Source organism: Oryctolagus cuniculus, chromosome 13 (assembly GCF_051225735.1).
Source record: "Oryctolagus cuniculus isolate XC-2025 breed Fujian yellow rabbit chromosome 13, ASM5122573v1, whole genome shotgun sequence".
NCBI classification, from domain to species: Eukaryota; Metazoa; Chordata; class Mammalia; order Lagomorpha; family Leporidae; genus Oryctolagus; species Oryctolagus cuniculus.
The window spans coordinates 105,323,173-105,349,663 of record NC_142879.1 but is presented as its reverse complement, the minus strand read 5'-3'; the positions used below and the strand labels follow the sequence as shown (position 1 = coordinate 105,349,663).

The window sequence follows — 26,491 nt, the reverse complement described above, 5'->3', positions numbered from 1 at the left end:
ACTCGTCTGTGCTTTGGGAGGTAGAAACAGATCACGCCATTTTAAAATAAGGAAAAATAAAGTATCAACTAATGAAGCCTTCTGCTGGTCATCTTAAAGCAATTTATCAGCTTGTCTTAACAGACACATAAAAATTACACATATTTATGGGTGCCAGGTGACTTTTTGATCTTTGTATGCATTGTACAATAACCGGCCAGAGTAAACATGTCTGTCTCCTTCAACATTTAACATCTCTTTGATGAGCTATTATCAAAAAGACAAAAGATATCTGCTGACAAGGAGGTGGAGAAGAGGGAACCCTTGCACACTGTTGGTGGGAATGTAAGTTAGTACAATATGGAAAACAGCGTAGAAGTTTCTCAAAAAACTAAAATTAGAAACACCATATGATACAGCAACCCCACTACTGGCCACTTACCCACCAGAAATGAAATCAGTCTATAGAAGAAATACCTGCACTCCCCTGGTTATCAGCTTTTTGTGTCAGTCACTGTTTTAGCTTCACTCCCAGGAGGCAGAAGCCACATCAGAGTCTGACTCTTGAGCCTTGGTGAGGGTCCAAGACCCTCAGTGGTTCTGCACAACCACCTCTGACATCTGAGCCCACAGACTGCTACCTTTGAGCCAGACACTGTCACTGTGGATCTTTGGTCACAAGAACAAATATGGCTCTAATTGTGATTTTTTTTTTTTTTTCTGAATGGTCATTGAAGGATTCATAGGTATTTCCAGGAGATTGGAAGAATGGCCAGGCCTCCCTAGGACAGCAGTGGGGACCATACCATCACTTCACATAAGTACACGGAGGCTTATTTACATCTGATCAATTGCAGGAACAAAAGATGGATACTCCCCATCAATTCTACTCCTATATTTCATTTTTGTGTTAAGTACTCTGCAGAGACAAAAATGTCAAGAAAACCCTTGTTCACATCAGTAAGTGGAACGCCATGCAGGTCTATAACACCTTCCAGGTTCCGAATTAAAAGTTACAGAAGGCCCAGAGATGGTGCTTTCCGGCCGCTGTCAAGATCATTCGGTATTTTCCATTGTGTTGAAAGCAAAGCGTTACTCTAGACTTCCAAAATGGTTGGCCTTGAACCTTCCGGTTTCTCGGCACCAGTGTTTCCACCGTCGGTTGAGGGCCTCTGAGCTGACCAACGGGGCAGTATGGCTCTGCCTTGCTGTGAGGGGCTTTGCCTTCTCCAGCCCGGAAGGCTGACTGTGAAAGGCAGAGCTGGAGGTTGAGAATGTGGAAATCGAGGCCTGCATATCCTTGGAGAGGTCTCCCGCACGGTTTCACAGTTCACTGGAACACAGGTTTTCAGGATCCCTGCCCTTGTCCTGCCACAACATGGACGTGGGCAGATTTTATTTATAGCCAGAGAAAAGGACAAGTGTGGCAGACAGAAAACGGTTGTGATTGGTTGCAGCTGGTGTCGGTCTTATTGGAACATGATTTGTGATTGGCTGAGACTCAGGTATTTATTGCCAGAGTAACTTACACCCTGTGTACACATCAGGTTAGGCTATCGTCCACTGTGTGGAAGAGAAACCCTCAGGCCAGACTTAAGAGAGTGACAAAATTATTTGCCTTTTAAAGAAACTCTTGCCAGAAAGCAGCGTCATAGAGTGGCTGAGAGTATGGACCCTAAAATCAGACAGGGGTCAGAGGCCTGGCTCTGTCACTTACCAGCTGTGGGTCCTTGGACAAATTATTCAGTTTCAACAAGTTTTACTTTCTTGTCTGAAAAAAAAATGAGATAATTTATTCTAAACATGTGTTGCGAGAATTAAGGGCCATCATCCATTCAGTGTTCTTAATCATTGTGGGTAAAAATGGTACCATTAAATTATTATTGTTTGTTGTCGCTGCTCTTTGCTCCAGCAGCGTGGAATCCTGCAGAGGACAGAGGACTCACCTCTGGGCACGGCCACCCATAACACGCATGCCCAACTGAAGGCTCACATACCATCTAGTTGTGTACTTAAACTTACAAGCCAAGTTCACAAGCAGCTACATAAAATGTGTTCTAGCCCACCTTCATAGAGCTGCCTTCAGAATGACTTGGAGGTTTGAATTCAGAGTTCTTAGATTCTTCAGTTCTGGGCAGGAAGGTGGTGGTGTGGTACCCACAGCCTCCATGTGTGCATTCTTTCTGCACCACAGGACCCTGGCTGATGCACGGTGGATGAACACTGTAGCCCAAAAGTGCTCCATACACCCCACAGTCCCCTGCGAACGGCTACCTCTTAGACACCCCTCTGGCCGGGGGTGCCCACACCAGTGATACCTCCATGCTCAGGAGGGTGGCACAGGGCAGTCTCAAGCAGGGAACCCCAAGACCCTGGGTTTTCAGACTGTGGGCTGAAGGTGGGGGGTGGGGTGGGAGATGGGGACGGGGTCTTTGGCTCCAGGCAGGCATGTCTCTTTGTTCAAACTGACTTGTCACTGTCACCTTGCAAATAGCAGAGTGGCTAGGTGAGGATCGGAGCAGGGACCCTCAAGAGAGTGGGATGAGGGCAGGGATGTCGGGGCTCAAAATGCAACTCCCTAAAGTGCGGCAACTCGGAATACTAAGTACTTGGCAATGACAATGAGGAGGGCCTTGGAAGCAACAGGTTGTCTCTGACCTTCTCTCTCCCCAAAGTCACTAAAACTAGACTTCTTCTCCCCAAAGCAAGCCAGCAAACCTCATAAGGGCTCTCACCGGCCCCTCCCCCTTCCCCTGAAGATTTTCCTATAACAGATGTCACGCCCTATACCTGGGGAAGGATTCTGAGCAAACTGGCCTGGCTGAGCCCTGCCCCACAACCAGTGTGTCCCCATTAGATAGATCAGACCCTTTTCTGTCCAATCCTGGGTCCCCACACATACCTACTTCTTTCACAAGACTTAGCGTAACAATACGGTTTTGCCTGGGTCTTTGGGTTGTCATTTGTGAAGACTCCTATGTTAGCTAAACCTCTGTTAAATAAGGCTCCAAGTTTCAGTGAGACTGGGAATAAGTTTGAGTGACCTACTGTGTGCTGCATGGTGACCCCACTTAATAATAATGTCTCATATATTTCAAAATTTCTAAATCAGATTCTTAACATACTCATCCCCCAAAAAGATAAATTGGTGAGCTGATGCCTGTGTTGATTAGCTTTGTTGAATCTCTCTGTAATGTACACATAGATCAAACATCACATTGTACCCCATAAATACACATAATTATTATTTGTCCACTAATTAATTATATTTTTAAATATTTATTTATTTGAAAGGCAGAGTTACAGAGAGGCAGAGACAGAGAGAGAGAGAGGTCTTCCATCCACTGTTCACTCCCCAAATGGCCACAAGGGCCAAGGCTGGGCCAGGCTGAAGCCCAGAGCCAGGAGTTTCATCCAGGTCTCCCACATAGGTGGCAGAGACTCAGAGACTTAGATCATCATCTGCTGTCTTCCCAGGCACATTAGCAGAATAGCCAAGACTAGAACCAGCACTCTGATAGGGGATATGGGCTAAACCCACTATGCCACAACACCCACTCCCATTTCTCTATTTAAGTTTGCAAATCACCATTTTTATGCATTCCATTTCTATAACATACCCTAATTCTGTACACATTATTTACCTACAGTTTGTTTGCTAACTTTCTGTCCAGGATATCTGTATATCGGAGTTCAATGTACATAAAAAAAAAAAATTTCAGGAAATCTATTGGAAGGCACATTTCCAGGCCTCTCCCAGAGATTCTGGTTCCGTAGGTTAGGATTCCAGAAACACACATTTTATAGAACATCAGGACATTGCGGAGCGCACACCCGGAGAAACAGTCCTACACTGTGAAAGACAATTGTGTCTGGATTCCGGAGGGTCCCTGGCCACGGTGCTCCTGAGGCCCATTCTCCACTTTTAACATATTCTTGGTTTTCTAGAACGCTGCATTTGCACGTGAAATCCTCAATTTTCCCGGGGACAGTTGTTGTCTGTGACACACGTTCTGCCTCTGCGGGCACCTCAGCTGTCCTGGCGGTGTAAGAATGTAAGAATTAGTGCTTGGGTGCCGCTGGTCTTTTGGACGCTCACATAGTTAGCTTTCAGCCGTCTCGTCAATGCCATGTAACAGGTACGATACCTGTCTGATACCTGATGACTACAAACTGTGCTTTGACCCTGTGGCTCAGTCAGGAAGGTTTTCCAGCTGTCTTTTCGCTCCCCTTCCTTGAGGCTGGCTCCCTTTCCAGCAATGTCATTCACTCCTGTGTGGTCTTAGAAGTTGCCAAGTATCAGAGCTTGTGTTGTGATGGACCCATGCAGTGTTTAAAAAAATAAAAATAAAAATAAAAGTAAACCGAGGTGGCATTGTTGACAAAAATCCAGGTTTCAGGTTTCCCTTTAAGAGCCAGAGTCTCCCGTCCACAGGGGCTCCGGCTATCCCGGATGTGGGTGCTGGCGCCATCTGCACTCCGCTCATAGCCCCTTCCAGCCCGTGAGTGTCTCCCAGATTCTAGCATCGGACCCAGATGCTCTACTCCAGGGAATCCAGCAGTTCAGGCTGCCAGTGTTGTCTGTTTCCTCACGGGCTGTGCATTGTGGGAGGAAGGAGACGTGTAACTCCTGCCCTGGTGATGCGTTTGCAAGGCCCTGTCGGGTGACCGATGCCGTACCCACCCCTGTGTCCTGTGTCCTGTGGGTCCCTCTCTCCTACAAGATCACGAGTCCCTTGAGGTGTCTAGCGTGATAATGAACATGTCCTGATCTGATCTTTAACTTTTTTTTTTAGAATTTCTACCTGAATAACAAAGGGAAAAATGCAGGCAAGGAGAGCAATGAGAAAATGAATGCCAAGAACAAGGAGTCCTTACTCGAGGTGAGCTTGGCTTGCAGAGTGAGCACACTAGGATGTTTGCTGTGTCTGTTTTTAGATTATTTGCTTTGCAGAGCAATAGGAAATTCAGGATCGTGCACTAAAATGTCAACTCGAGGTTCCAAAATCGAATTATCACTAAATTATAGCTATTTACATTATTTGACTGTTTTACCAGTTGTAAAAAATATGACTTCCGACAACATATTTTGCTTTTCACAAAATTGGATTAAGAATTCCTTTTTTATTTTTTTATTTATTTTATTTTTTTTTGACAGGCAGAGTGGACAGTGAGAGAGAAAGACAGAGAGAAAGGTCTTCCTTTTTTCCGTTGGTTCACTCCCCAATGGCCGCCGCGGCTGGCGCGCTGCGGCCGGCACACCGTGCGGATCCGAAGGCAGGAGCCAGGTGCTTCCTCCTGGTCTCTCATGCGGGTGCAGGGTCCAAGCACTTGGGCTATCCTCCACTGCACTCCTGGGCCACAGCAGAGAGCTGGCCTGGAAGAGGAGCAACCAGGACAGAATTGGGCGCCCTGATCGGGACTAGAACCCCAGGTGCCGGCGCTGCAGGCAGAGGATTAGCCTAGTGAGCCGCGGCGCCAGCCTCCTTTTTTAATTTTTTAAAAACTGTTTTTGGGGTCAGCATCGTGTCATAGCAGGCAAAGCTCCTGCCTGCAAGGACAGCATCCTATATGGGCACTGGTTCGAGTCCTGGCTGCTCCTCTTCCAATCCAGCTCTCTGCTATGACCTGGGAAAGCAGTAGATGATGGCGCAAGTCCTTGGGCCCCTGTACCCGCATGGGAGACCCAGAGGAGGCTCCTGGCTCCTGGCTTTGGATTGGCGTGGCTCCGGCCGTTGCGGCCATCTGGGGAGTGAACCAGCGGGTGGAAGACCTCTCTCTCTCTACCTCTCTCTGTAACTCTGTCTTTCAAATAAATAAACAAATATTAAAAAAAAAAAAAAAAAAGGAGTTAGATCAGCAGCAGTGGAGCAGCCAGGTCCTGAACTGGTGTCTATACAGGATGTTGGTGTCACAGGCATCAGCTTGTACCCACTTTACCACAAAGCTGGTCCCCACAAAGAGTGTTTATATGGCATTTACATTGTATTAGGTATTGTGAGTGATCTAGAGAGGAGTTAAAGTATATGGGGAGCAGTATGGGTTCTGTGAAAATACCATGCCACTTCATAGCAGGGACTTAAATAGCCAAGGACGTTGGTAACCACGTGAGATCCAGAAACTGCTCCCCATGGATACCGAGGGTCAACTACAGTGGTCATTTTACTTATGAAAATAATCATTTTTCTCATTTCCTATTTGTAATAACAGCAGTGCCCATTTCTAAGTGATTGCTTTTATAAACCATGTTTATATACACTCACAATGTACCTGGTGAAAATGGGTTGTTTCTCATCTCTCTGCTTTCACAAGTAAGGAGACTGCTGGGTCACGGCCCATGGGCCTAGAGCTCAATGGTCAAGAACGCTGGGAGCTAACCCAGGAGCCAGAACTCTATTATTTTTATTGATTTGTGTTTTTTGAGAAGCTGAGAGACCGAGAGCTCCTATTCACTGGTTCACTCCCCAGCTGCCCACAACAGCCAGAGCTGGACTGGGTCTGGTTGAAGCTAAAAACCGGGAAGTCAGACCAGGCCCCTATAGTGTCTCAAACCAGACACTCCAGGATGGGATGTGGCTGTCTCAACCTCCAGGCCAAACACCCTCCCCACAGAGCATGGCCCTGCACTCCCGTGTTACTCTTCCTCCCTTTTGACAAATGCCATAGAGTACAAACATGTGCATCCCATGAGAGTTGCAGGCAAAACTGACTTTCTGTCTAAAGGCTAATTTGTAAGTTTATGGGAATGTGGACAAGAGTGTGTGTTGTGCCAGCTTTCCTTTGCCTGTGTTTAACGTCAACGGCATGTCAATTTCAGGAAAGCTTCTGTGGCACGTCCATCATTGTACCTGAACTTGAAGGAGCTCTGTATCTGAAAGAAGACGGAAAGAAATCCTGGAAACGGCGCTATTTCCTCTTACGGGCTTCTGGAATTTACTATGTCCCAAAGGGAAAGACGAAGGTCAGAATTCACACACACAAAACCAGAAAAGCACTGTGGCTATCAGTCATTTAGGGGCACATTTCCCCGGCCTCTCTGTGGCTGTGAGATCCGTGGTGCTGTAACATTTACACAAGGACATGTCCTATGGGACAGAACTGCTGCAGTCCTTTGGGCTCTGTCCATTGCTCTCTCGTGAAGGTTAAAGAATTTTATCCCCCAAAACTCCTCAGTCTCTTGTGCCGCGCTCACCTCAGTACCGCTTCTTAGACCCGGCTCACGGAAGTGTTAGAAGTCTTGAGAAGATCTTGGTTGAGATTTCTAGCCCTTACGCTCGGAGCATTTAAATTGCTCTCTGAGGTACACCAAGCATTTCCCCGTCTCATTTAGCAAAGTATTTTAGACACCATTTCACTTTAACTTGGTGATTTGAGATGACGGCCTCAAATCGACACGCATAGAATGAGTTGTGCTTCTCTGAGAAGTCATTTGAGTTCTCATTCTCACCGCTGACGCCCTCTAAGACCCTGCTTAAAGGGTTAGGGCACTTCCATCTGTGGTCCTCCTGCGAAAAGCTGGGGGATAGAGTCGGATCTCGTGTCTGGATCTGGGGTGGACCAAAGCATTTTCCTTCACTTCTGAATCCAGGGCACCACCAAATGGCATATTGATGGATTGCAGGCTGCCTCTGAAATGGCCTAACCTGCCTTCCCAGACAGCTGACGTCACGGTGGCTGGCCAGGTCCGGTGTCCCTGTGGGAAGGCACAGCGCTCCATGAGCAACGTGTGGCCCCCGGCAGCCCCAGCTCTGCTCCTCCTGGGGCACCAGCATCTTAGCCGGGTCTCAGCCTAGAACGGATGTGTTCCCATCTGTGCCGTCTTCCAGGCCCACACCAGGGACCTAACAGTTGATCGACAGATAATTCATTTTGCTTTCGAAATCTTATGTCTTTAGAATTTCAGTGCGGATCTAGAAATAAACCTATGGCAAGGAGCACAGTGACTAAAAATTAGAAGTGTTCACAATAGAATTAGATAAGAATGCTTTCTCCCACTGCTACCATTAACATTAGGAAGGAGGAGCTAACCAATAAATCAAAGAAAAGAATCAGAAGTGTAAGTATTGGTGAAGAAGAGGTAAAAACGCTCAAATTCACAGTTCATATAAATGTCTACCTTACAATATAAGACAAGAGAAGAAAACTAAGAGGACCAAAAAAAAAATATAATAAGTATTCTCCTTTACCCAAACAAGACAAACAGAAATACAATGCAAAAGAATCCATGCATGGTAGAAACAAAAAAATGCAAAACGTCTAGCAATAAACTTAAGAAATGTTCAAGACCCATACACCACAGGATATATATGATTGTTACTATATTTATTATAATTTATTACATTATTATAGTTTAATAAAGAAAATGAAGCAGAACTGGATAGATGGAAACATATCACATGGCTGGATGAAAAGATATTAATTCTCCCCAAATTTTTCTGTAAGTTCCATGCAACCCCTATTGAAATTTCAACAGGATTTTTTTTACTTGAGGTTCACAGACTAATTCTAAAATTCACCAGAAAGAGACAATGCACCAAAGAAGACAGTCCCTCCTCCCAAAAAATTGTGAAGACCATTGAAATAGACCTCTGCCTCCCAGAAGTCAAACCTGTAAATAAAAACAGTACAGGTAGAGACAGACAGACCAGCACACAGCCACATAATGGAAGGGAAGCTACAGTTGGCATTTTATGGTGATGGGGAAAGCGGCAGGCAACACACAGCACTAAAATGACTGTACATACACTTGGAGAAAATTCATTGTACCATTCATTGTACCGAACTAACTTCCAGGTTGATTAAAATGTCTTTAGGGAAAAAAAAAAGAGTATACAATTGTAAAAGAAAATATGGGTTACTCTTTTCATAACTGGGATGGGTAAAGCCATCTTGAGCAAAAGCAGATTCTCAGAATGGCACAGGGGAAAACTGGCCGATTGGACCGTATCAAGTTGTTTCCAATTCTTTATGGCCCAGACCACCACAGGATAAGGGAAAGCCTAGGCAGAGAGCCAGAGAGGGGATCTGCAGCGTGGATAACCAGGCATGACATCCACAGAATATAAAGACTTCCAACAAGTCAGGAAGAAAACCATAGACACACTCCTGGAAGACAGATTCAGCTTATGCATTGAGAATCCACAGAAAAAGAAACACCGAGAGCCACGGACTGTCACAGAAAGGTGCTCTCTCTTGCAAGCAGTGAGAGGTGTCTCCCCCAGAGACTGAGGCAATAAGCAACACTGGTCATGTCCAGACTGGGGCCGGAGGGAGTGAGCAGAGAGGCCACGCTCGTGGACATGAGCACTGGAGAGGAAGCTGCAGGGGACAAGGACCAAGGACCGGGGAGCCATGCAGATGTAACGGGAATGTCCTTCCAAGTGGCGGCTCCAGCTCGGACGACCCCTCCCAGAGTATCTGCTCAGAAGGCAGAACCCTGTGTGATAACAAAGGAGGAAAAATAGCAGTGGCGCCAACGTGAGCCTGGAGCAGAGCCTGCAGTCTGCACGGAGCGTGTGACCCATGAAAGAGCTGTCTCTGTTTCCATGGCGACGCTGACAGCAGGAAAGACATCCTTCCCGGGAAGAACATGACACGGGTGCTGATTTACTCATCGGCCAATTCACCTCTTATTGTTCATCCTGAGGGATTCTTTTTCTTTTTCTTTTTTTTAAATGCTCAATCACAAAAGCCATCCCTGATTTAGAATGGCGAAAGCCAAAAATGAAATTTCTGCCTGGGTGGTCACCTGGTCTTGGCTGTATCAGGAATGACAATGACGTCTCAAGGGCAGGCTGTCCTGGAATGTGAGAGTCTATGCACACCCATCTTGCACACCATGCCTGGGCCCAAGGCACGCGTCTTTCTTTCCTTGCATGCTTTCATTTCTTGCACAGGCCTGGCTTTGAGAAAACCATTGAGAGTCAGTGTTCACATCAATTTTTATTCAGTCATTGCTCTATTTTAAAATGTACTCCTGTGTCGTGACATCCAGTGCAGCCTTGGCAAATGAGTGCCAGCTCGGGTTATCTTTTTCCCTGTCTTGCAGACATCTCGGGACCTGGCCTGTTTCATACAGTTTGAGAATGTCAACATTTACTATGGTACTCAGTGTAGAGCGAAATATAAAGCGCCCACGGACCACTGCTTCGTTTTAAAGGTAGGGCAGAAGGGGTCCCTAATTTGCATTTGGAAACCATTTGAGTTCCCGTGTTCTTTTAAGGAATAAAGTGTTGGATGTTGCATAGTTAACCACAAGTGTAGCATCATAACGTTTTTTTCTATCAACAACAACAAAAAAAAGGGAAGCATTGCTTTCACTTCAAATGGCATCCCTCAATGACTGTTATCTCTGCCTAAAATTTTTCAGACGTTTGGTCTTTTCTTAAATTTATTCACTTGAAAGGCAGCAAGAGACAGAGTCAGAGACACAGAGAAAGATCTTTCAACCACTGGTTTATTCCTCAAATGCTTGCAATAGCCAGGGCTAGGCCAGGCTGAAGCCAGGAGCCCAGGATTCAATGTGGGTCACCCACCCAAGTACTTGAGCCACCACCTGCTGCCTCCCAGGGTGTGCACCGGCAGGAAGCTGGATTGGAAGCAGAGCAGCCAGGATTCGAACCAGGACCTCTGATATGGTATATGGGTGTCCCAAGCAGCATCCTAATTGCTATATTAAGTGTCCACCCAGGATGGGGATTCGGACACAGAAAACAGGTCAGGACTCAGATTCTCAAGCTGACTCAGAATTTGGGAGCAGGTCCTAGTACCATGGCAGGAGCTGAAATCTCTGATCTGGGACGAGAGGCTACCCCGGGCTGCACCAGGAGTAGCAATGCTGGGTCTCAAGGCACTGAACTCAGACTTTGAAAAGCTCTGCTGTGCAAGGCCTGGGTGTGCTGCAGAGACCCAGGGGCCTGCAGAGGGCAGAGAAGGCTCAGAGGTGGAGGAGCCAGCAGGGCCTGGTAGGTCCGGGAGCAAGAGTCACAAGCAAGCCTGGCAGAGTGTGCGTTCCCTTCTGCCCAGGAAGAGGAGCCTTTTTGTTCCCAAGCAGCTCCTCCATGCACAGTCACCTTGCTCAGTTTGCTGTTAAGCACACTTCTCAGTTCCTTCCCAGAAGAGTGGGAATTTTTATTAAATTGTTTTATGTAAACTGTTTAGTGTTCTGTATTCTCACTGGCTTTCTCCTTTTGAAGAATGTACAGCCCTGAGTGTGTGGGCATTTGAGTAGACCAATGATGAGAGTGTCTCTCTCTCCCTCTCTCTCTCTCTCTGCCTTTCAAAATAAATTAGTTTTTTTTTTTAAAGATTTTTTTTTTTGACAGGCAGAATGGACAGTGAGAGAGAGAGACAGAGAGAAAGGTCTTCCTTTGCCATTGGTTCACCCTCCAGTGGCCGCCGCAGCCGGCTCATCGCGCTGATCCGAAGCCAGGAGCCAGGTGCTTCTCCTGGTCTCCCATGGGGTGCAGGGCCAAAGCACTTGGGCCATCCTCCACTGCACTCCCGGGCCACAGCAGAGTTGGCCTGGAAGAGGGGCAACCGGGACAGAATCCGGTGCCCCAACCGGGACTAGAACCTGGGGTGCCAGCGCCGCAAGGCGGAGGATTAGCCTATTGAGCCACAGCGCCAGCCATAAATTAGGTTTTGAAAATGTCTAAGGGCCCCCACGGCCCCCAGGCTGACCCTGGCCCTTCCCTCCTGTGCCTTCGCAGCTCTCCCTGCCACTTCCCTCTGCGGTTACCAGGCCTCAGCCACACAGAGGCCCAGTGCCGTCTCCTAAAGAGCGCTATTAGAAAAAGTACCATGGCACAGAGTAATCACATATTCCTTTTTGTATCTGCAAGGATGGTTCAAAAAGTTTCAGGGAAAAAAATGGATCAACAAGATATGTTTCCTTTGATGCAAAAACATTTGGAAACCTTTGCAGTTTTTTTCATAGTACACATTCCCCATGGACTTTTGGAAGACCCACCATGTCTCTTTCTTGGTGCCCAGAACTGGTTGTTCTCATTACTGTTCTACCACCACCCTTCGGCCTTGCACAGATGGCTCAACCTCTCTGTTTCCTCATTTTGTGGTTTAGAGGGTCTCTAACTTCTGCAGCTGCCCTGGCTTCTGTGTGTGCATTTCCAAGATGGCTCCTTTCTTTGTAAGGCCAAGGGCAATTAAATCATTGCACAAGAATCTGGCCTGTGGCATGCAGCCAGCATTTTCCTTAAGCCCCTTGGCAAATAATTTTTCAGTACAAGGCTCAGTTAGGGAGTCAGCCCCCAGGTGAGGTCCCAAGACGTGATTGGGAAGAAGCACACTCACTCGTTCATTAACAACGGGGCCAGAAAGGATCCTGGAGCCTGTCGGGAGGCTTAGCTGAGACCCTGGAGGTCACCTCACGTCAGAGTCCCCTGTCTCTGTCCACAGCACATGTGTACTGGAAGGAATCTGGGGAGATTAGCCCCACTGATGGAAAGTCAAGACAAGGTCAGCATGGGAGGAGCCACTGTGAGAACTCAAGTTCAAGCATTCTTGCCTCTGTTCCATGTTCAAAAGCCATTTTATTGGCTGGCGCCGCGGCTCACTAGGCTAATCCTCCGCCTGCGGCACTGGCACCCCGGGTTCTAGTCCCGGTCAGGGCGCCGGATTCTGTCCCGGTTGCCCCTCTTCCAGTCCAGCTCTCTGCTGTGGCCCAGGAGTGCAGTGGAGGATGGCCCAAGTGCTTGGGCCCTGCACCCTCATGGGAGACCAGGGGGAAGCGCCTGGCTCCTGGCTTCGGATCGGCGTAGCTCCGGCCATAGCGACCATTTGAGGGGTGAATCAATGAAGGAAGACCTTTCTCTGTCTTTCCTTCTCATTGTCTAACTCTAGCTGTCAAAAAAAAAAAAAAAGGAATGCAGGTTCAAGTCCTGGCTGCTCCACTTCCCATTCAGTTTCCTGCTAATGCACCTGGGAAAGTAATGGGAGATGGCCCAAGTACTTGGGCCCCTGTCACCCACGTGGGAGACCCGGATGGAGTTCCTGGCCCCTGGTTTCTGGCTTCAGCCTGGCCCAGACCTGGCCGTTGTGGGCATTTGGAAGATCTCTCTCTCTGTCACTATGGCCTTCAAATAAATATATAAATAAATATTTTTTTAAAAAGAAGAAGCCAGCTTACCCCTTTACATGGCAATGTGGAAAAGAATGAAGCTGTAGTTTAGGGAGCTGGGTTTTTGGTGCAAAAAAGACCAGGGTGTTGGATTGGCCTTGTGAACTTTACCCTCTATGGGAGTGCTACAGGCCCTGGTAAACTGTTTTATTCCATCTAATAAGAGCTCAACTTAGTATTTTACATCACTATGACTTTCAGGCTAATTAACATAACAAACTAATCCATGGAGACTTGCAATGGTAAGGGCCTCCAAAGGTAACATTTCGGAAAAAGAAAATCTACGTTCAGATTATTGACATTTGTGAAAATAAAATCCGACATTCAGAATGAAGGAGTAAGCACTGAATGACGGTAACAATGGAATGTGCAGCAGTCATTCGAAAGTGTCTCTGCTTCCACCTGCTGGCCAGACTGGAAAGTTACAGCAACATTCTGGCATCCTGGGGAGTTGCTGTGCCCAGGTGAGAGGCAGAGTGCCGGAAGCCTGAGCAAGCAGGCGATGCTCCTTCTCCAAACCTAATGGAGGCAGATCCTGAGGGCCGCCAGATCTAAAGAAAGAAAGCAGTGTACATTTAAAACAGAGTCCCTCAATCGGCTCAAAAGGCCAAAAGGAAGAATTGTATTTTAATTTGTGAATTCTCTTGTAGTATTGTTAAAGTCTGGAATTCGGGCTTCATAGCTTAATATGAATATGGAAATTCTGAGTAATAATTCAAGAGATCCCTCCCCCAAGAGTTTACAGGGTAATAGCAACTTCTCTGAGCCTCAATTTCTTCTTTGTAAAATATATACAATCTGTATTAAACTCTCACCAAGCGCTGAGTCTGTGCCTGGTTATCCTTCCTGGGCAAAGCCATCATAGCACAGGCCAGGCCGCTGGCAGGAGTGGCAAGGTTTCTAGTCCCCAGCTGCCTGCCAGAGTGCCACTGATGTGAAGACTTAGTGCCCTTTGAGTGTTTGATGCAGTAGTTAAGTCGCCACTTGCATCCCAAATCAGAGTCTCAGCTCCTCCCTTCCAGGCCAGACTCCTGTTAATACACACCTTGGGAGGCAGCAGGTCCTGGCCACCCACATGGGAGACGCTGATGGACTTCCTGCTCCTAGCTTTGGCCTGACCAAGGGAACCCTGACTGTTGTGGGCATTTGAGGAGTGAACGAGCAGATGGGAGAACTCTCTTTCAGATAAAATGAAAATATTGTTTAAAAGACCAAATATCCCACAAGGACCAAGTATAAGTTGTGTCTACCTCAAAATAAAATAAAATAAAATAAAAGACTTACAATGGTAAGTTCCCTTGTCTGACACAGAAACAACTCAGATTTGGGAGAGACAGAAATATGATTTGTGAAGACTTGCAAATGTTAAAAATGCAGAAGTGAAAATAATTACTGATAATTTAGTAAGATGTGCTTATGCTCAAGTATATGAGATTTCTTAAATTCTTTCAAGATTTAGTCATTTTTAGAAGTACCCAGTACCCCTCTTCCTAATTGTAAAATTGCTACCATTTTTGCCCCTACCTCAGTAAGTCATATATGTTAAGTCTTTTGAAAGCTATTTTGAGTGATGCTTTGAGTTCCTAGGAAATGAAGATTTTATAAACTGGCTTTAAAACTGCTTCTTCCCAGCATCCTCAGATTCAGAAGGAGTCTCAGTACATCAAGTACCTCTGCTGTGATGACGCAAGAGCTCTCAACCAGTGGGTCATGGGCATACGGATTGCCAAGGTGAGCCCACATGTGGATTTCCCTGGAATTTGCCAATCACCTTCCTGACCTGGGCTGAGCTTCTGTGCTACCGTGAGCCACTTGACCCATCTTGGGTAAAGCCTCAGACATAATCTCACTTATTTGCCCACTGGATCACCCACATAGGTGGGTGGGATGCAGACGGAGACGGAGACCCCTCCTCTGATGTGAACCCCAAGGGTTGACTTCCGCTCGAGACTTCAGTTTACCCCTGAAGAGTTTAGGCTCGGTGTGCAGCTGAGAAACAGGATGGAATCTAGGGTAGAGTTACATGAAGAATTATGGGGTTTAGTCTCGCCTCTAATGTGCAGGTGGAAGTATTGATTGGTTCTGCTAATATGGAGAATTGTTGAACATATGAAAACATATTTATTGAAATATACTCCATAATGGGCAAAGGTTGAAAAGAACAGTCATGAAGTTGTTGTTGTTGTTTTCTCAATGTGTATGTTGCAATTGAGTGCAGGATCTGGCATGAGTGATTTCCTTTCTTTCTTCCCTGTGTCTGCTCCCTAGTATGGCAAGACGCTCTATGACAACTATCAGCGGGCCGTGGCGAGGGCTGGACTTGCCTCTCGGTGGACGAGCCTGGGGACCGTCACCACAGCGACAACAGCTCAGCCTCCCACAGGTACTAAGCAAGAGAATGAGTCCCACATGTATTCAAAGCTCAGATCTCAAGTTCAAAACTTATCCAGAGGTGGGCGTTTGGCTAATGATTGAGATGCAAGTGAAGACACTTGTAGACCAGATATCAGAGTATCTGGCGTTGACTCTTGGCTCCAACTCCTGGCTGCAGTTGGCTCCCTAATGCACACCCTGGAAGGCAACAGTGGTGGCTCAGGGTTTTGGGTCCCTGCCACAAATGTGGGAGGCATGGATTGAGTTGCAGGCATAAGGGCAGTGACCCAAAGGAAGGGAGCTCACTCTCCCTCTCCTGTCTTTCGAGAAAAAAAAAATTATTTTAATGTATCCAACACATTTTATTAAAACAGAACTTTATAGGCAGCATTCAGAGTATTTGTTTTCTCATGCTCAGGCTCAACCTCAGCTCAATCCAGCATCTCACACACCCATGCATCTATTTTCTTCTAAGTGATCTTGAACAAAGCTTTGATTTTTTTTTAATATATGCTTCATGCCACAGTGCTGATCCTTAATTTAGAGTGCACTAGCGGAAGGTATCTCTCATCAGAGCATAAATATGACGCTTGAGGAGAACATAACAGCACCATGTTTGTATTTTCAAGAAGAGGACATCGTAGTAAGTGAGAGGGTGGTTCCAAAAGTTTGTGGAAAATAGAATTTATGTTTATTTTGGTGCAAAGAACACTGAAATCTATGCGTTATTTTTTTCATGATACATGTTTCCATGAACTTTTTGAATCAATGTATACTATTTCTCGTTCCTGGAATAGTCCTGCAAAATGTGGATTATTCTTCCCACTCTGTAAGTGAGGAAACTCAAGGTGGGAGAGAGAAGGTATCCGGTATCTTCTAAGTGGCTGAGATGTTCTAAGATCTTCTAAGTGGATGAGACACCTTGTGTGTAGGAAATAATGATTCAAAGAACTGGCACCATTTACAGTGAAGGCTTCGTACCACTGGTTTCCACTGTGGAAGGACTGTCACAGCAACACTGTCTGTGTTCCTTGCTGCTTCACAGGGAAAACCCAGTTGGAAAGCGTGGCAATTAAGAGTCAGGGGAATCTGACCCAACACGGGAAGACAGTGTCCTCAGCATGTCCAGTCTCACTGCTCTGGGAACAGTGAGCTCCCTCCATGTGTTCTTGCTACACCGTTTTCTTCAGAGCACTTATCACAATTTGTGATTATTTTGTGCCTTAACTTTTCTTTCTTTCGGCCTGTGTTCCACCAGCAGTGACAGCAGGTGCTCAGAATTCAAAGATGGTTGAGACAAAAAATTTTTTAAAAAATGAATTAGTACCTTGCAGGGTTTCTCTGGGGATGTAATAAAAGGCTGTATGTGAATGCCCTTAACACTAAGTGCTCAACACATGCTGATTTCATTTCTCTTAAGTTGAATCAGATTGTTTAAAATCAATTTCTGAAGAATGTCATTGCAGCAATTTAGATGAGCTTTCTATTGATTAAAAAGAGGATGCTCAAGTCCATCATAAAAAAATATTTGGCCGGTGTCGCGGCTCAATAGGCTAATCCTCCACCTTGCGGCACCGGCACCCCGGGTTCTAGTCCCGGTCGGGGCACTGGATTCTGTCCCGGTTGCCCCTCTTCCAGTCCAGCTCTCTGCTGTGGCCCGGGAGTGCAGTGGAGGATGGCCCAGGTGCTTGGGCCCTGCACCCGCATGGGAGACCAGGAGAAGCACCTGGCTCCTGGCTTCGGATCAGCGCGGTGTGCCGGCCACAGCGGCCATTGGAGGGTGAACCAATGGCAAAAAAGAAGACCTTTCTCTCTCTCTCTCTCACTGTCCACTCTGCCTGTCAAAAAAAAAAAAAAAAATTGCATACAGTCCACACACACCTCCTGCATACTTTAAATCATCTCCCACATTGCTTATAACACCTAATACAATGTAAATACCATATAAATAGAATTTCAAGTTAACAGACAAGTTGCAAGCATGGTACCAAGACCTTTCATGCAACCTTCTGTAGGTCAGCAATATGGAACATTTTGCTGCATTTGCTTAGCTGTCTCTCTCAGTCTCTCTCTTCCCTTCTACATCTTATCCATATTTGAGTACATCTGTGTTTCTGAACCATTTGACAGTAGGTGGCATACGTCATACCTCTCTTGTCCCTTAAAATTCCAGTTTGCAAACAGAAGGCTATTTCTAAGTAACACCAGCCTACTTCTCAAACTCAGGAAATGTAGTATCTGACACGGATAGAACACTTGCATCTGGACCACAGTCGATGCTCCAGCTCTGGCAGTTGTCTCCAAGTACTCCTCACAGCCGTGTGTTTTTCCTGGCCTGGCTCCAGTGCAGGAGTCTGCACTGTAGTTGGCGGCCATCTTGCATTTTTAGTCCCCTTTGACCTTTTCATGTCTACCAAAACATTCAATTTTTAAAAAAGAATAGGGGCTATTTATTCTTAGCATGTCCCTCATTTTTGGATTCATGTGGTGTTTCATCTTGGGTTTCAGGTTTTGTTTTTTGGGTTTTTAAAATTTTTTAAGTAAAATTTTAAAAAAATTTTTAATTAGTTTTTGATTTCAGGTTTTGTAGTTGGGGCAGGTACACCACCTGAGCGCTGTTGCATTCTCCTCAGGGTATCACAGTTGAAGGCGTGCCATGTCTCAACTATGCTGGAAATGTTAACTTTGAACCCTTGGTTAAAGTATAGTCCAACTCATCTCCTACGTCGATTTTCCATTTTGTACTTCAGAGTTTGTGTAGACATACTCTGAGACTGTATAATGACCCTATTCCTCATCAAACGGTCCCTTCTCTACAATCTCCGAGGTCTTTAACTGCCTTCTTTGACTTGTTATGTAGATTAACGGGCTTTTCAAATGAGTGGACAACTGTCTGAAGCAGTAAACGATCCATTCATAAACAGGGGCAGGCACTTGGCAGTGGTTCAGACACTGCTGGGTCTCCTGCATCCCTATCACAGTAGCTGGTTACAGTCCTGGCTCCTCTGCTTCCCATCTAGTTTCCTACTACTGCACATCCTGGAAGACTGCAGCTGATGGCTCAAGTACTTGAATCCTTCCCATGGATTTCTGGGAGACACACGGAGACATGGATGGAGTTCCAGGGCCCTGGCTCCTGTGATTATTTGAGGAGTGAAACAGTAGATAGAAGCGCTTGCTCTCTCTCTCTCTCTGTCTCTCTCTCTCTCCCTCTGCCTTTCACATAAATAAAAATAAGCATCTTTTTTTATTATTTTTATTTATTTATTTTGACAGGCAGAGTGGACAGTGAGAGAGACAGAGAGAAAGGTCTTCCTTTTCCGTTGGTTCACTCCCCAATGTCCGCTGTGGCTGGTGCGCCACTCTGATCCGAAGCCAGGAGCCAGGTGCTTCTCCTGGTCTCCCATGAGGGTACAGGGCCCAAGGACTTGGGCCATCCTCTACTGCACTCCCGGGCCACAGCAGAGTTGGCCTGGAAGAGGAGCAACCGGGACAGAACTGGCGCCCCGACCAGGACTAGAAGCTGGTGTGCCGGCACCGCAGGCAGAGGATTAGCCCAGTGAGCCGTGGCGCCCGCCTAAATAAGCATCATTTTAAAAATGAGTTTTAAGGTTTTATTTTCCAATCACCAGCAAGTTTTCAAAATCAGAACATATTATTCTCTAGGGTTGCAGTTAATCCGATTTTCTCCATGGGTTTTACCAAGTATTGACTCTCCCAAGTCTTTTGCTGAATTTCATGTCAAGTTTTGCCACTGCTAGGGTTTGAGTGTGGTGTACTCCCAAGGATTCATGTGTTGGAAGCTCAGTCCCCACTGCAGCGCTATTAAGAGCTGGTGGGACCTTGAAGAGGAGGGGCCCAAAGGAAGGTGATGGTGTCACAGGGGACACTGCCCTCAAAAGGGAGCAACGCTGGTCTCACAATTCAGTCTCATGATTCACCAGTGAGTTGTTACAGGGGCCGATGTTTGGCTCAGTTGTTAGGAGGGTGCTTGGGACACCGTATCTCATCTCAGTTCTTGGTTCAAGTCCTACCTTTGATTGCAATTCCAGCTTCATATTAATGAGCACCCTGGATGGCAGCAGGTGATGGCTCAAGCACTTGGGTCCCTGCCACCCATGTGGGAGACCTGGATGGAGTTCTCAGCCCCTGGTTTCGACCTGGCCCAGCCATGGCTGTTGTGGGCATTTGGGGAGTGAACCAGTATATGGAAGATCTCTCTCTCTGCCTTTCAAATAAAACTATAATAAATAAACATTTAAAAGAGTAGGTTGTTATAAACAGAGCAAGGCTGGCTCCTCCTGCCTCCTGGCTTCTGGTCTCCCCATGTGACTACTCTCACACATGTGCTCCTGTGATCACTCACACACATTCCCGCCACCATGACAACATCTGCCACGAGGCCCTAACCAGAGCCAAGCAGAAGCTGGCACCTCCAGACCTGTGAGCCCAAGAAACCTCTTTTCTTCATAAAGTTACCCAGTGTCAGGCACTTTGTTACAGCAACAGGAAACAGACTAATACAGCCACAAGAATGCAGGATTTTCATTGAGGCCTTGTGCCGGCCTGTAGCACAAAGAACCGGGTTTCCTGAAACAGAGAGTGGGAGTGCGGGGACAAGGATGCAAAGAATGGAGCCAAGACAAATCCTGATCAAGGCTCGTTTATTCAACAAGTCCAGTAGTATTTAAACATGACTAGTTGTACACAAGAAGGCACACAGAGGATTTACATACCTAAAATTCTTTTGGGGTTACAAAGAGGAGTTCCCGAAAAAGTTCTTTCGCTTAACAGATCACAAAATGTTATCAATCATAGATTACAAGGGTATAATAAAACACACAGGTGATCAATGCAGGTTTCAGGTGTGGCTGATTACCTACATCATCTCTTGTGAGAAGTCTAGCAGTGAGATACGGTTCTTCCTGCCTCTTCCTGGAATCTCCTTAGCCTAATTGTCTGTGCTGATGTCTCCATCCATATGTTTAAGTGTAAACAAAAGGGGCGTCTGCCTGCGGCTGCCCACAAGGCCTGTGTGTTCCACCATGCCTGTGATCCTTTCTTCTGCTTTACGGATAGAAACTGCTTGATATTTTCAGATTCACATTCCGGAACGTCAAAGATGCCTCACTGGCTCTTCTTTTCTCTCTTCCTCCATCTCAGGACCTAAAGCAGGTGCCTCCCAGCCCAACGGTCAGATCCCCAAGGCTGCACACCGTGTCAGCGCCATTCTCCAGGAGGCACAGAATCATGCTGAAACCACCAAGGTAAGACCAGCTGTCACCCACACCCACCTCCTCAGTCCCGGAACTGCTGCTTTCAAGAGAGCAAACACCACTGCAACAGCTGGGAAGGTCCTCCAATTTCCTTTTCATAATTGTTTTCTAGGTTTTATCCTAAAGTGGCATAGGCTGGGATCGAAAGTTAAAACCAGCAGTTATCACCCTGCTTAGGGGAAATGCAAACCCGTATTTTCCATGCCAGAAGTCTTTAGTGGTGTTTACTTTTATTGAAGTGATTTTCTTGGTTCAGTCAAAGGATTTTAGCATTCTCTCAAAGTGGCTTGGAAGCCCTGGGGATGTTTACTTATTTATTTTCTCTGAATAAATTAGGGTAACAAGTTAGCCAGAAGCTCCACAGGAAGTGCTAGCTGATCCCCAAAGTCAGATTAGGACAAATAAAACGGTTACACTACCCAAGGGGCATTTCACAGTTTCCCATTAGCACCCTATGTGCTTCTTCAGGGCCACGCAGAAGAAAATGCATTTTAAAATAACAGCCAAATTTTCCAGTTCCTCAGAATAATGACTCATTTGACTCTATCTAAAAATTATGATGAACAGTTGGAAGTTAGTTACTAATCCAGTTCCTCTCCAGTAGCGACAGAAATGTTGCTGGCTACTTCCCATGTGTGAAGCAAAGCAACCTTCAATATTGATGACAACAGCATAGCACTTGGCCACTGCAGCTGCTAGGCTCAGAGTCAGGCTTCTTCATTCACCTCCTCCTACTGGCCGCCATGCAGCCCAGGAATCAGTGGAAGTTGGGGACTGACTGCACTTCTCACACTTCTTGGAAAACACTGTGTACTTTCCTAAGTTGTGTTTCTCGGATGCGATCTTCTTAGCCTGACAGCCTCATTATGTGATTTACTTTCAGCTGTTATTATTCTCCTAACTTCTATAATGTCATTGGAACAGACACAATTCAAAATGCTGAAAGAAATCAAAGAATCCCAGAATAGAAATCATTAAAAATGTGTATGAACCCAAATTCCCAAGAGCGGCCTGTTCAGAAAAAAAAAATTTTAAATACATCACTAATTCATTAGCTTGGCATGTGAAGTAAAGAAACAAAGTAAAATAGAAAATCCACAAAGCACGCTGGGGAAGAAAAAAAAAAAAAAACAAAACCCGTTCTAAAAATGAAATCACCAATGCTGAGATATTAAGCAAAGAAAGAAAATGGAAGCCTAATAACATGGAAATGTAGTGGTAATGATAATTATCGGACTGAATTCAGTGCCTGCAACCCCTGGGTGCTGCACTATATTCAGTGTAAACTATTCTTATCCGTTGCACTGCTGGCAGGAGAAGGGCTGATGATCCTGTTGGACTTTAGCCAACTGGTGTTCCGGTTCTGCCAACAGCACATGCAGCACAACTCTGCATGCAAACGTTTATGTCACTTGATCTCATCACTGAGCCAGGGCAGGGTAGATCCAAGAGTCCATGGAAAACTGGAATGAACAGATTAATTCCGGTACCAAAAAAAAAAAAACCCCACAATTTAAATCCATGCAGGTTTTTCCTAACACGCATTTTCCTGAACTTTGTGAACAGACTCCTCAAATGCATGGGTTTGTTCATGGTGGTTGGTGGTGTTTTTTTTTTTTTTTTTTTTTTTGCGGGTGGGGGGGCACCAAAATAATCCTTACCTTCGAATTCCACCTTCCTCAAACTTCTGTAGATAATAATAGCAATTCAGGGGCCCCTTTTACACCTGATTAACCTGCACACAGCTAAGAACAGGTGTCCCGGTTCCCGGCCGGCACCCGAGGAAGCGAAGCTCCCAACGCCCTGGGAAAAGGGGCGCCTCTCACCGCGGAACCCCGATGCGTGGGGACCCTGGCCCCCACCACTCACCGCCCCGCTGTCGCCTCCTTGCAGGACCGGAAGCCACCCCCGGGCACCCACGACCCGGGCGCGCCCAGGGCCGCCGCCAAGTCTCACCTGCCGCCGCCGCCGCCCCCCGTGCGGCGCTCCTCCGACGCGGCCGGCGGCCCGACCCCGGCGCCCCGCGCCTCCGCCGCGCCCGCGCCCCCCGACTTCCTGCCGCCGCCGCCCGACTTCGGCGAGCTGCCCCCCGACTTCCTGCCGCCGCCCCCGCCGCCGCCGCCCGACTTCGGCGAGCTGCCCCCGGACTTCGTGCCCCCGCCGCCGCCCCCGCCGCCGGCCGCGGACCCCGCGCTGCCGCCGCCCCCGCCGCCGCCGCCCCCGGCCGCCCCCGCCCCCGCCCCCGCGCGCCCCGGGCCGCCAGCTGCGGGCGCCAGGAAGCCCCCCGCGCCCCCAAAGAGGGCGGAGCAGCCGGGGGCGGCGGGCGGCGGCGGCGGCGGCGAGCAGGCGTTCATGGCCGACCTGATGAAGGCGCTGCAGAAGAAGAGGGGCCACGTGTGCTAGGCCCGCGCGTCGCTCGTGTCCGCGACGGCGCAGGTGACACTGCTGTCCCCAAGTCCGTGCGTGGCCGCCCAGGTGTGCACGGGGCCTCCTGTGTGTGCGCGCACCCACGGGCGACTGCACCTTCCCTCCTGCGTTTGGTCCTTAATGTTCACTTATTGTATTATGCTTACAGGCATCGGATTTTAATAATAATAGTTTTTCTGCAGAAAATAAATACCCTTGGAGACATTCGGTGTGGTAGCGACGCCGGGTCAGAAAGAGGCCACCTGACCTCTGAGAAGTGCCTTGTCCACCGCTACCTCAGGGGCCTTAAGAACATTCGGTAAAGTTCCATGAGGAAAATGTGACAAGCCGGGTAGAGTTCTTTGGGACTTGTTGGTTGTTTGAGCTCCTGGATTGTATTTTTTTAAATGGTGGCATAATAAAATAATTGAAAACATAGCTACTTCAGTTTTAGACTAATGCAATGTTAAGTATCCTATAAATAAAAATATAGGAACAGGAAAAGACAACTATGTATCTGTACCCCCAACACACACACACACACACACACACACACACACACGAGTTCTTCAGAAAGTCCATGGAAAGATAACATGAAAAGATTTTGTTTGTTTTCGTACAAAAAACATTGAAAGCCGAGCATACGCCGGATCTTAAGGTACACAGAAATGTGTATTATGAAAAACTGCAAGGATTTCAAAAAATTTTTGCACCAGAATAAACTTTTTAATTCCATTTTTGCACACACTTTCTGACATACCCTTGTATTCTTCAACCTTAGTGCCCAGTTTCACAGCCAGTTCCGGCTCGGTTCCTGTCTTGCCGATCCCCTCCCTAATGGGCTGCTGCTGAAGTAGACCCGTACAGGTTAAAATTGATGAGGTTTGTGAGCTGGAAGGCCACTCCTTCACCACGCCCCTGTGTGACCGCGCCCTGGTGTGATCGCAAGGTCCTACCTGGCCACACCTAAGCGCCAACCGGCCAATCAGGTGCATTAACCACTCCCCTTTGAAAGTGGATTAAAGGCCTGGGACAGGGTGTGTCCGGCCATTTCCTCCTTTTTCCTTGCCCTGGCCTCTTGCCAGCAGGAGGCTGGCTGCAGCCCTGCTGGCCTGGATGTTCTTCACGTGGCTGGTTCCTGGTACTCAATATGAACCCAGATCTACCTCTCTCTTATAGTTAAAGCCCTCACTCTCCTATGCATCTTTCGCACTAAATAAAAGCTTAAAATGTATCATGCTGCCTCGTTCATTTATGCCGGTATTCAGAATTCTTCTCTGAGTATTAGACAAGAACCCACACAGGCTTATTAATATTGAGAACTTAATAAGCACAGGTGATATCATGTGGCACCCCAGATGGGACTTTTGGGGAACTTTAAGGGGCCTCATTTCGTACGTATTTTAGGGGGCCAAATTCCGATAACATATATGGCACCTAGGATGGGACTTTGGGGGACTCTAAGGAGCCACATTCCAGTATTTTAGGGGGGTCCAATTCCGATATCATTACTAGGGCAGGGCGTTTAGATTTTCTTAATTTCACTTTCACAGTTTATTTCTGGTCTGTTTCCTGTTGTAAAATTCCTCCAAATCTTAAAGTGGATAGGAAATAAATAATAAATATGACATGTTTTTTAACTAAAGAAGGTGATTAGTCTTACTTTTGAATAATTGAGGAAAGCTCCAAGATGACAATTTTAAAAGTTCATTCTTTTTTTTTTTAAAGATTTATTTAAACAGCAGAGTTAGAAAGAGAGAGGGATAGATAGATCTTCCATCCACTGGTTCACTCCCTAAATGGCCTCAGTGACCAAGAATGGGCCAGGTTTAAGTCAGGAGGAGCTTCATCTGGGTCTCCCACGCAGGTGCAGGGGCCAGGCCCTTGAACCATCTTCCCAGGCCATTAGTAGGGAGCTGGAATGAAAATGGAGCAGCCAGGACTCGAACCGGTGCCCATCAGGGATGCCAGCATTGCAAGCTGTGGCTTAACCTGCTATGTCACAATGCTGGCCTCTTTGAAACCAAACTATTCAACGATTAAAACTGCTAAGACACTCTTAAATTTTTCTCAAGCATGTCCTTGTAACAGGATAGAATCTATTAGGGAAGGTCTGATAGAATCTAATGGGGTAGACTCTCATGTGACATACTCTTCTGTGTGTCTTATTTTATGATGTTCTTTTGATATCAACATGCAGCAAGAAAAACAGTTTTTCTGATATCTGATTAAATCCTGGTAGCTGAACAGAACTCTGGAGGAATAGAGGAAGTGTGATAGCATCCTAATTTCACTGGAGGCTGATAGGGAGATTCCCAGCCCAGTGAAGGGGGGTCAAACAGGATGTCCCTGGCCACTCAGCCTTGTCCAGGTTTAATCTGGTAGATTGATGAGGCAGTAATCAAGGCTCAAGACAGAAGATCCTCCTTCGTTATCCTTATGTGGATCAAAATTACCTTCTGGGTTGCAGACCAGGAAATGCATTTGTGTTTGAGAGGAGTAATTAAATAGCTAGGAAGAGGATAATAAAACAGTGCTTTGCTGAGTTTATTTCAAGGTACAAAAAGCGTGATAGTACTTCACAGTTGTAGCTATAGAAGGGAGCAAAAATGCCATCTCCAGCAGACAGCCACAGACTCTTGAAAACGAGGGGACCCTCGCAATGACCCAGCCCACCCTATCAGTTAGGCTTCTGACGATGGAACAAAACTAATTGGAGTAAACGCAATCAAAATCAAAAGGTGGGCATTTATCACGCGACTCAGAGGCAGGGGCCCAGAAACCCCAGGTTAAATATGCACCTACTAGTTGTAGGAGACCTTTATTTTTTTCTGCAAAGGGCCATTTGGATAGTTATAACGTCATCCACGGGCCATACAAAATTATCAACTTAAAAATCAGCCCACTTTGTATGCATTGAATTTCAAGTCCCGTCCATAATTGCCTTGGCAGGGTCAGACCAAATGATTGCACGGGCCTCATATGGCCCACGGGCCGAACATTCCCCACCTCTGAGCACTCAGGAGGGCCCACAACAGGTTCCTGACACTTCACTGTTCTCTCATTTCTCATCTCTGCTCCTGCCCAGACTTCCTCAGGGTCTCTCTTTCTGCAGCATTGGTATATTTTTGCAGTGTCACTCAGTTTCTCAGTGGCCAGGATGGAAGGCATTCAACGCCTCAGTTCCTGAGAGACGGACTGTCTCTTGCCTCACCTGGAAAACTCCCTGAAGGAGCCCCGCGTTGGTCTCGAGGAGTCAAGGTCATTCCTCCCCAACCCACCTGTAGCCGGAACCTGATAAACGAGGACCACTGCTGTG

The 26,491-nt window shown here is 46.8% G+C and overlaps 1 protein-coding gene across 1 annotated transcript in view; it reads left to right on the top strand.

The window, feature by feature from the left end:
* The window catches only part of APBB1IP (amyloid beta precursor protein binding family B member 1 interacting protein), a 99,591-nt gene extending 75,981 nt beyond the window's left edge, over nt 1-23,610 (top strand). The window contains exons 8-14 of the mRNA XM_051820970.3: nt 4,776-4,862; nt 6,797-6,940; nt 10,028-10,138; nt 14,750-14,848; nt 15,386-15,500; nt 20,654-20,757; nt 22,660-23,610. Of these exons, the coding sequence (XP_051676930.3) occupies nt 4,776-4,862; nt 6,797-6,940; nt 10,028-10,138; nt 14,750-14,848; nt 15,386-15,500; nt 20,654-20,757; nt 22,660-23,169 (1,170 nt within the window). The 3' untranslated portion in view covers nt 23,170-23,610. The remainder of the gene's footprint in view (nt 1-4,775; nt 4,863-6,796; nt 6,941-10,027; nt 10,139-14,749; nt 14,849-15,385; nt 15,501-20,653; nt 20,758-22,659) is intronic.
* The last annotated feature ends 2,881 nt before the right edge of the window (nt 23,611-26,491 follow it).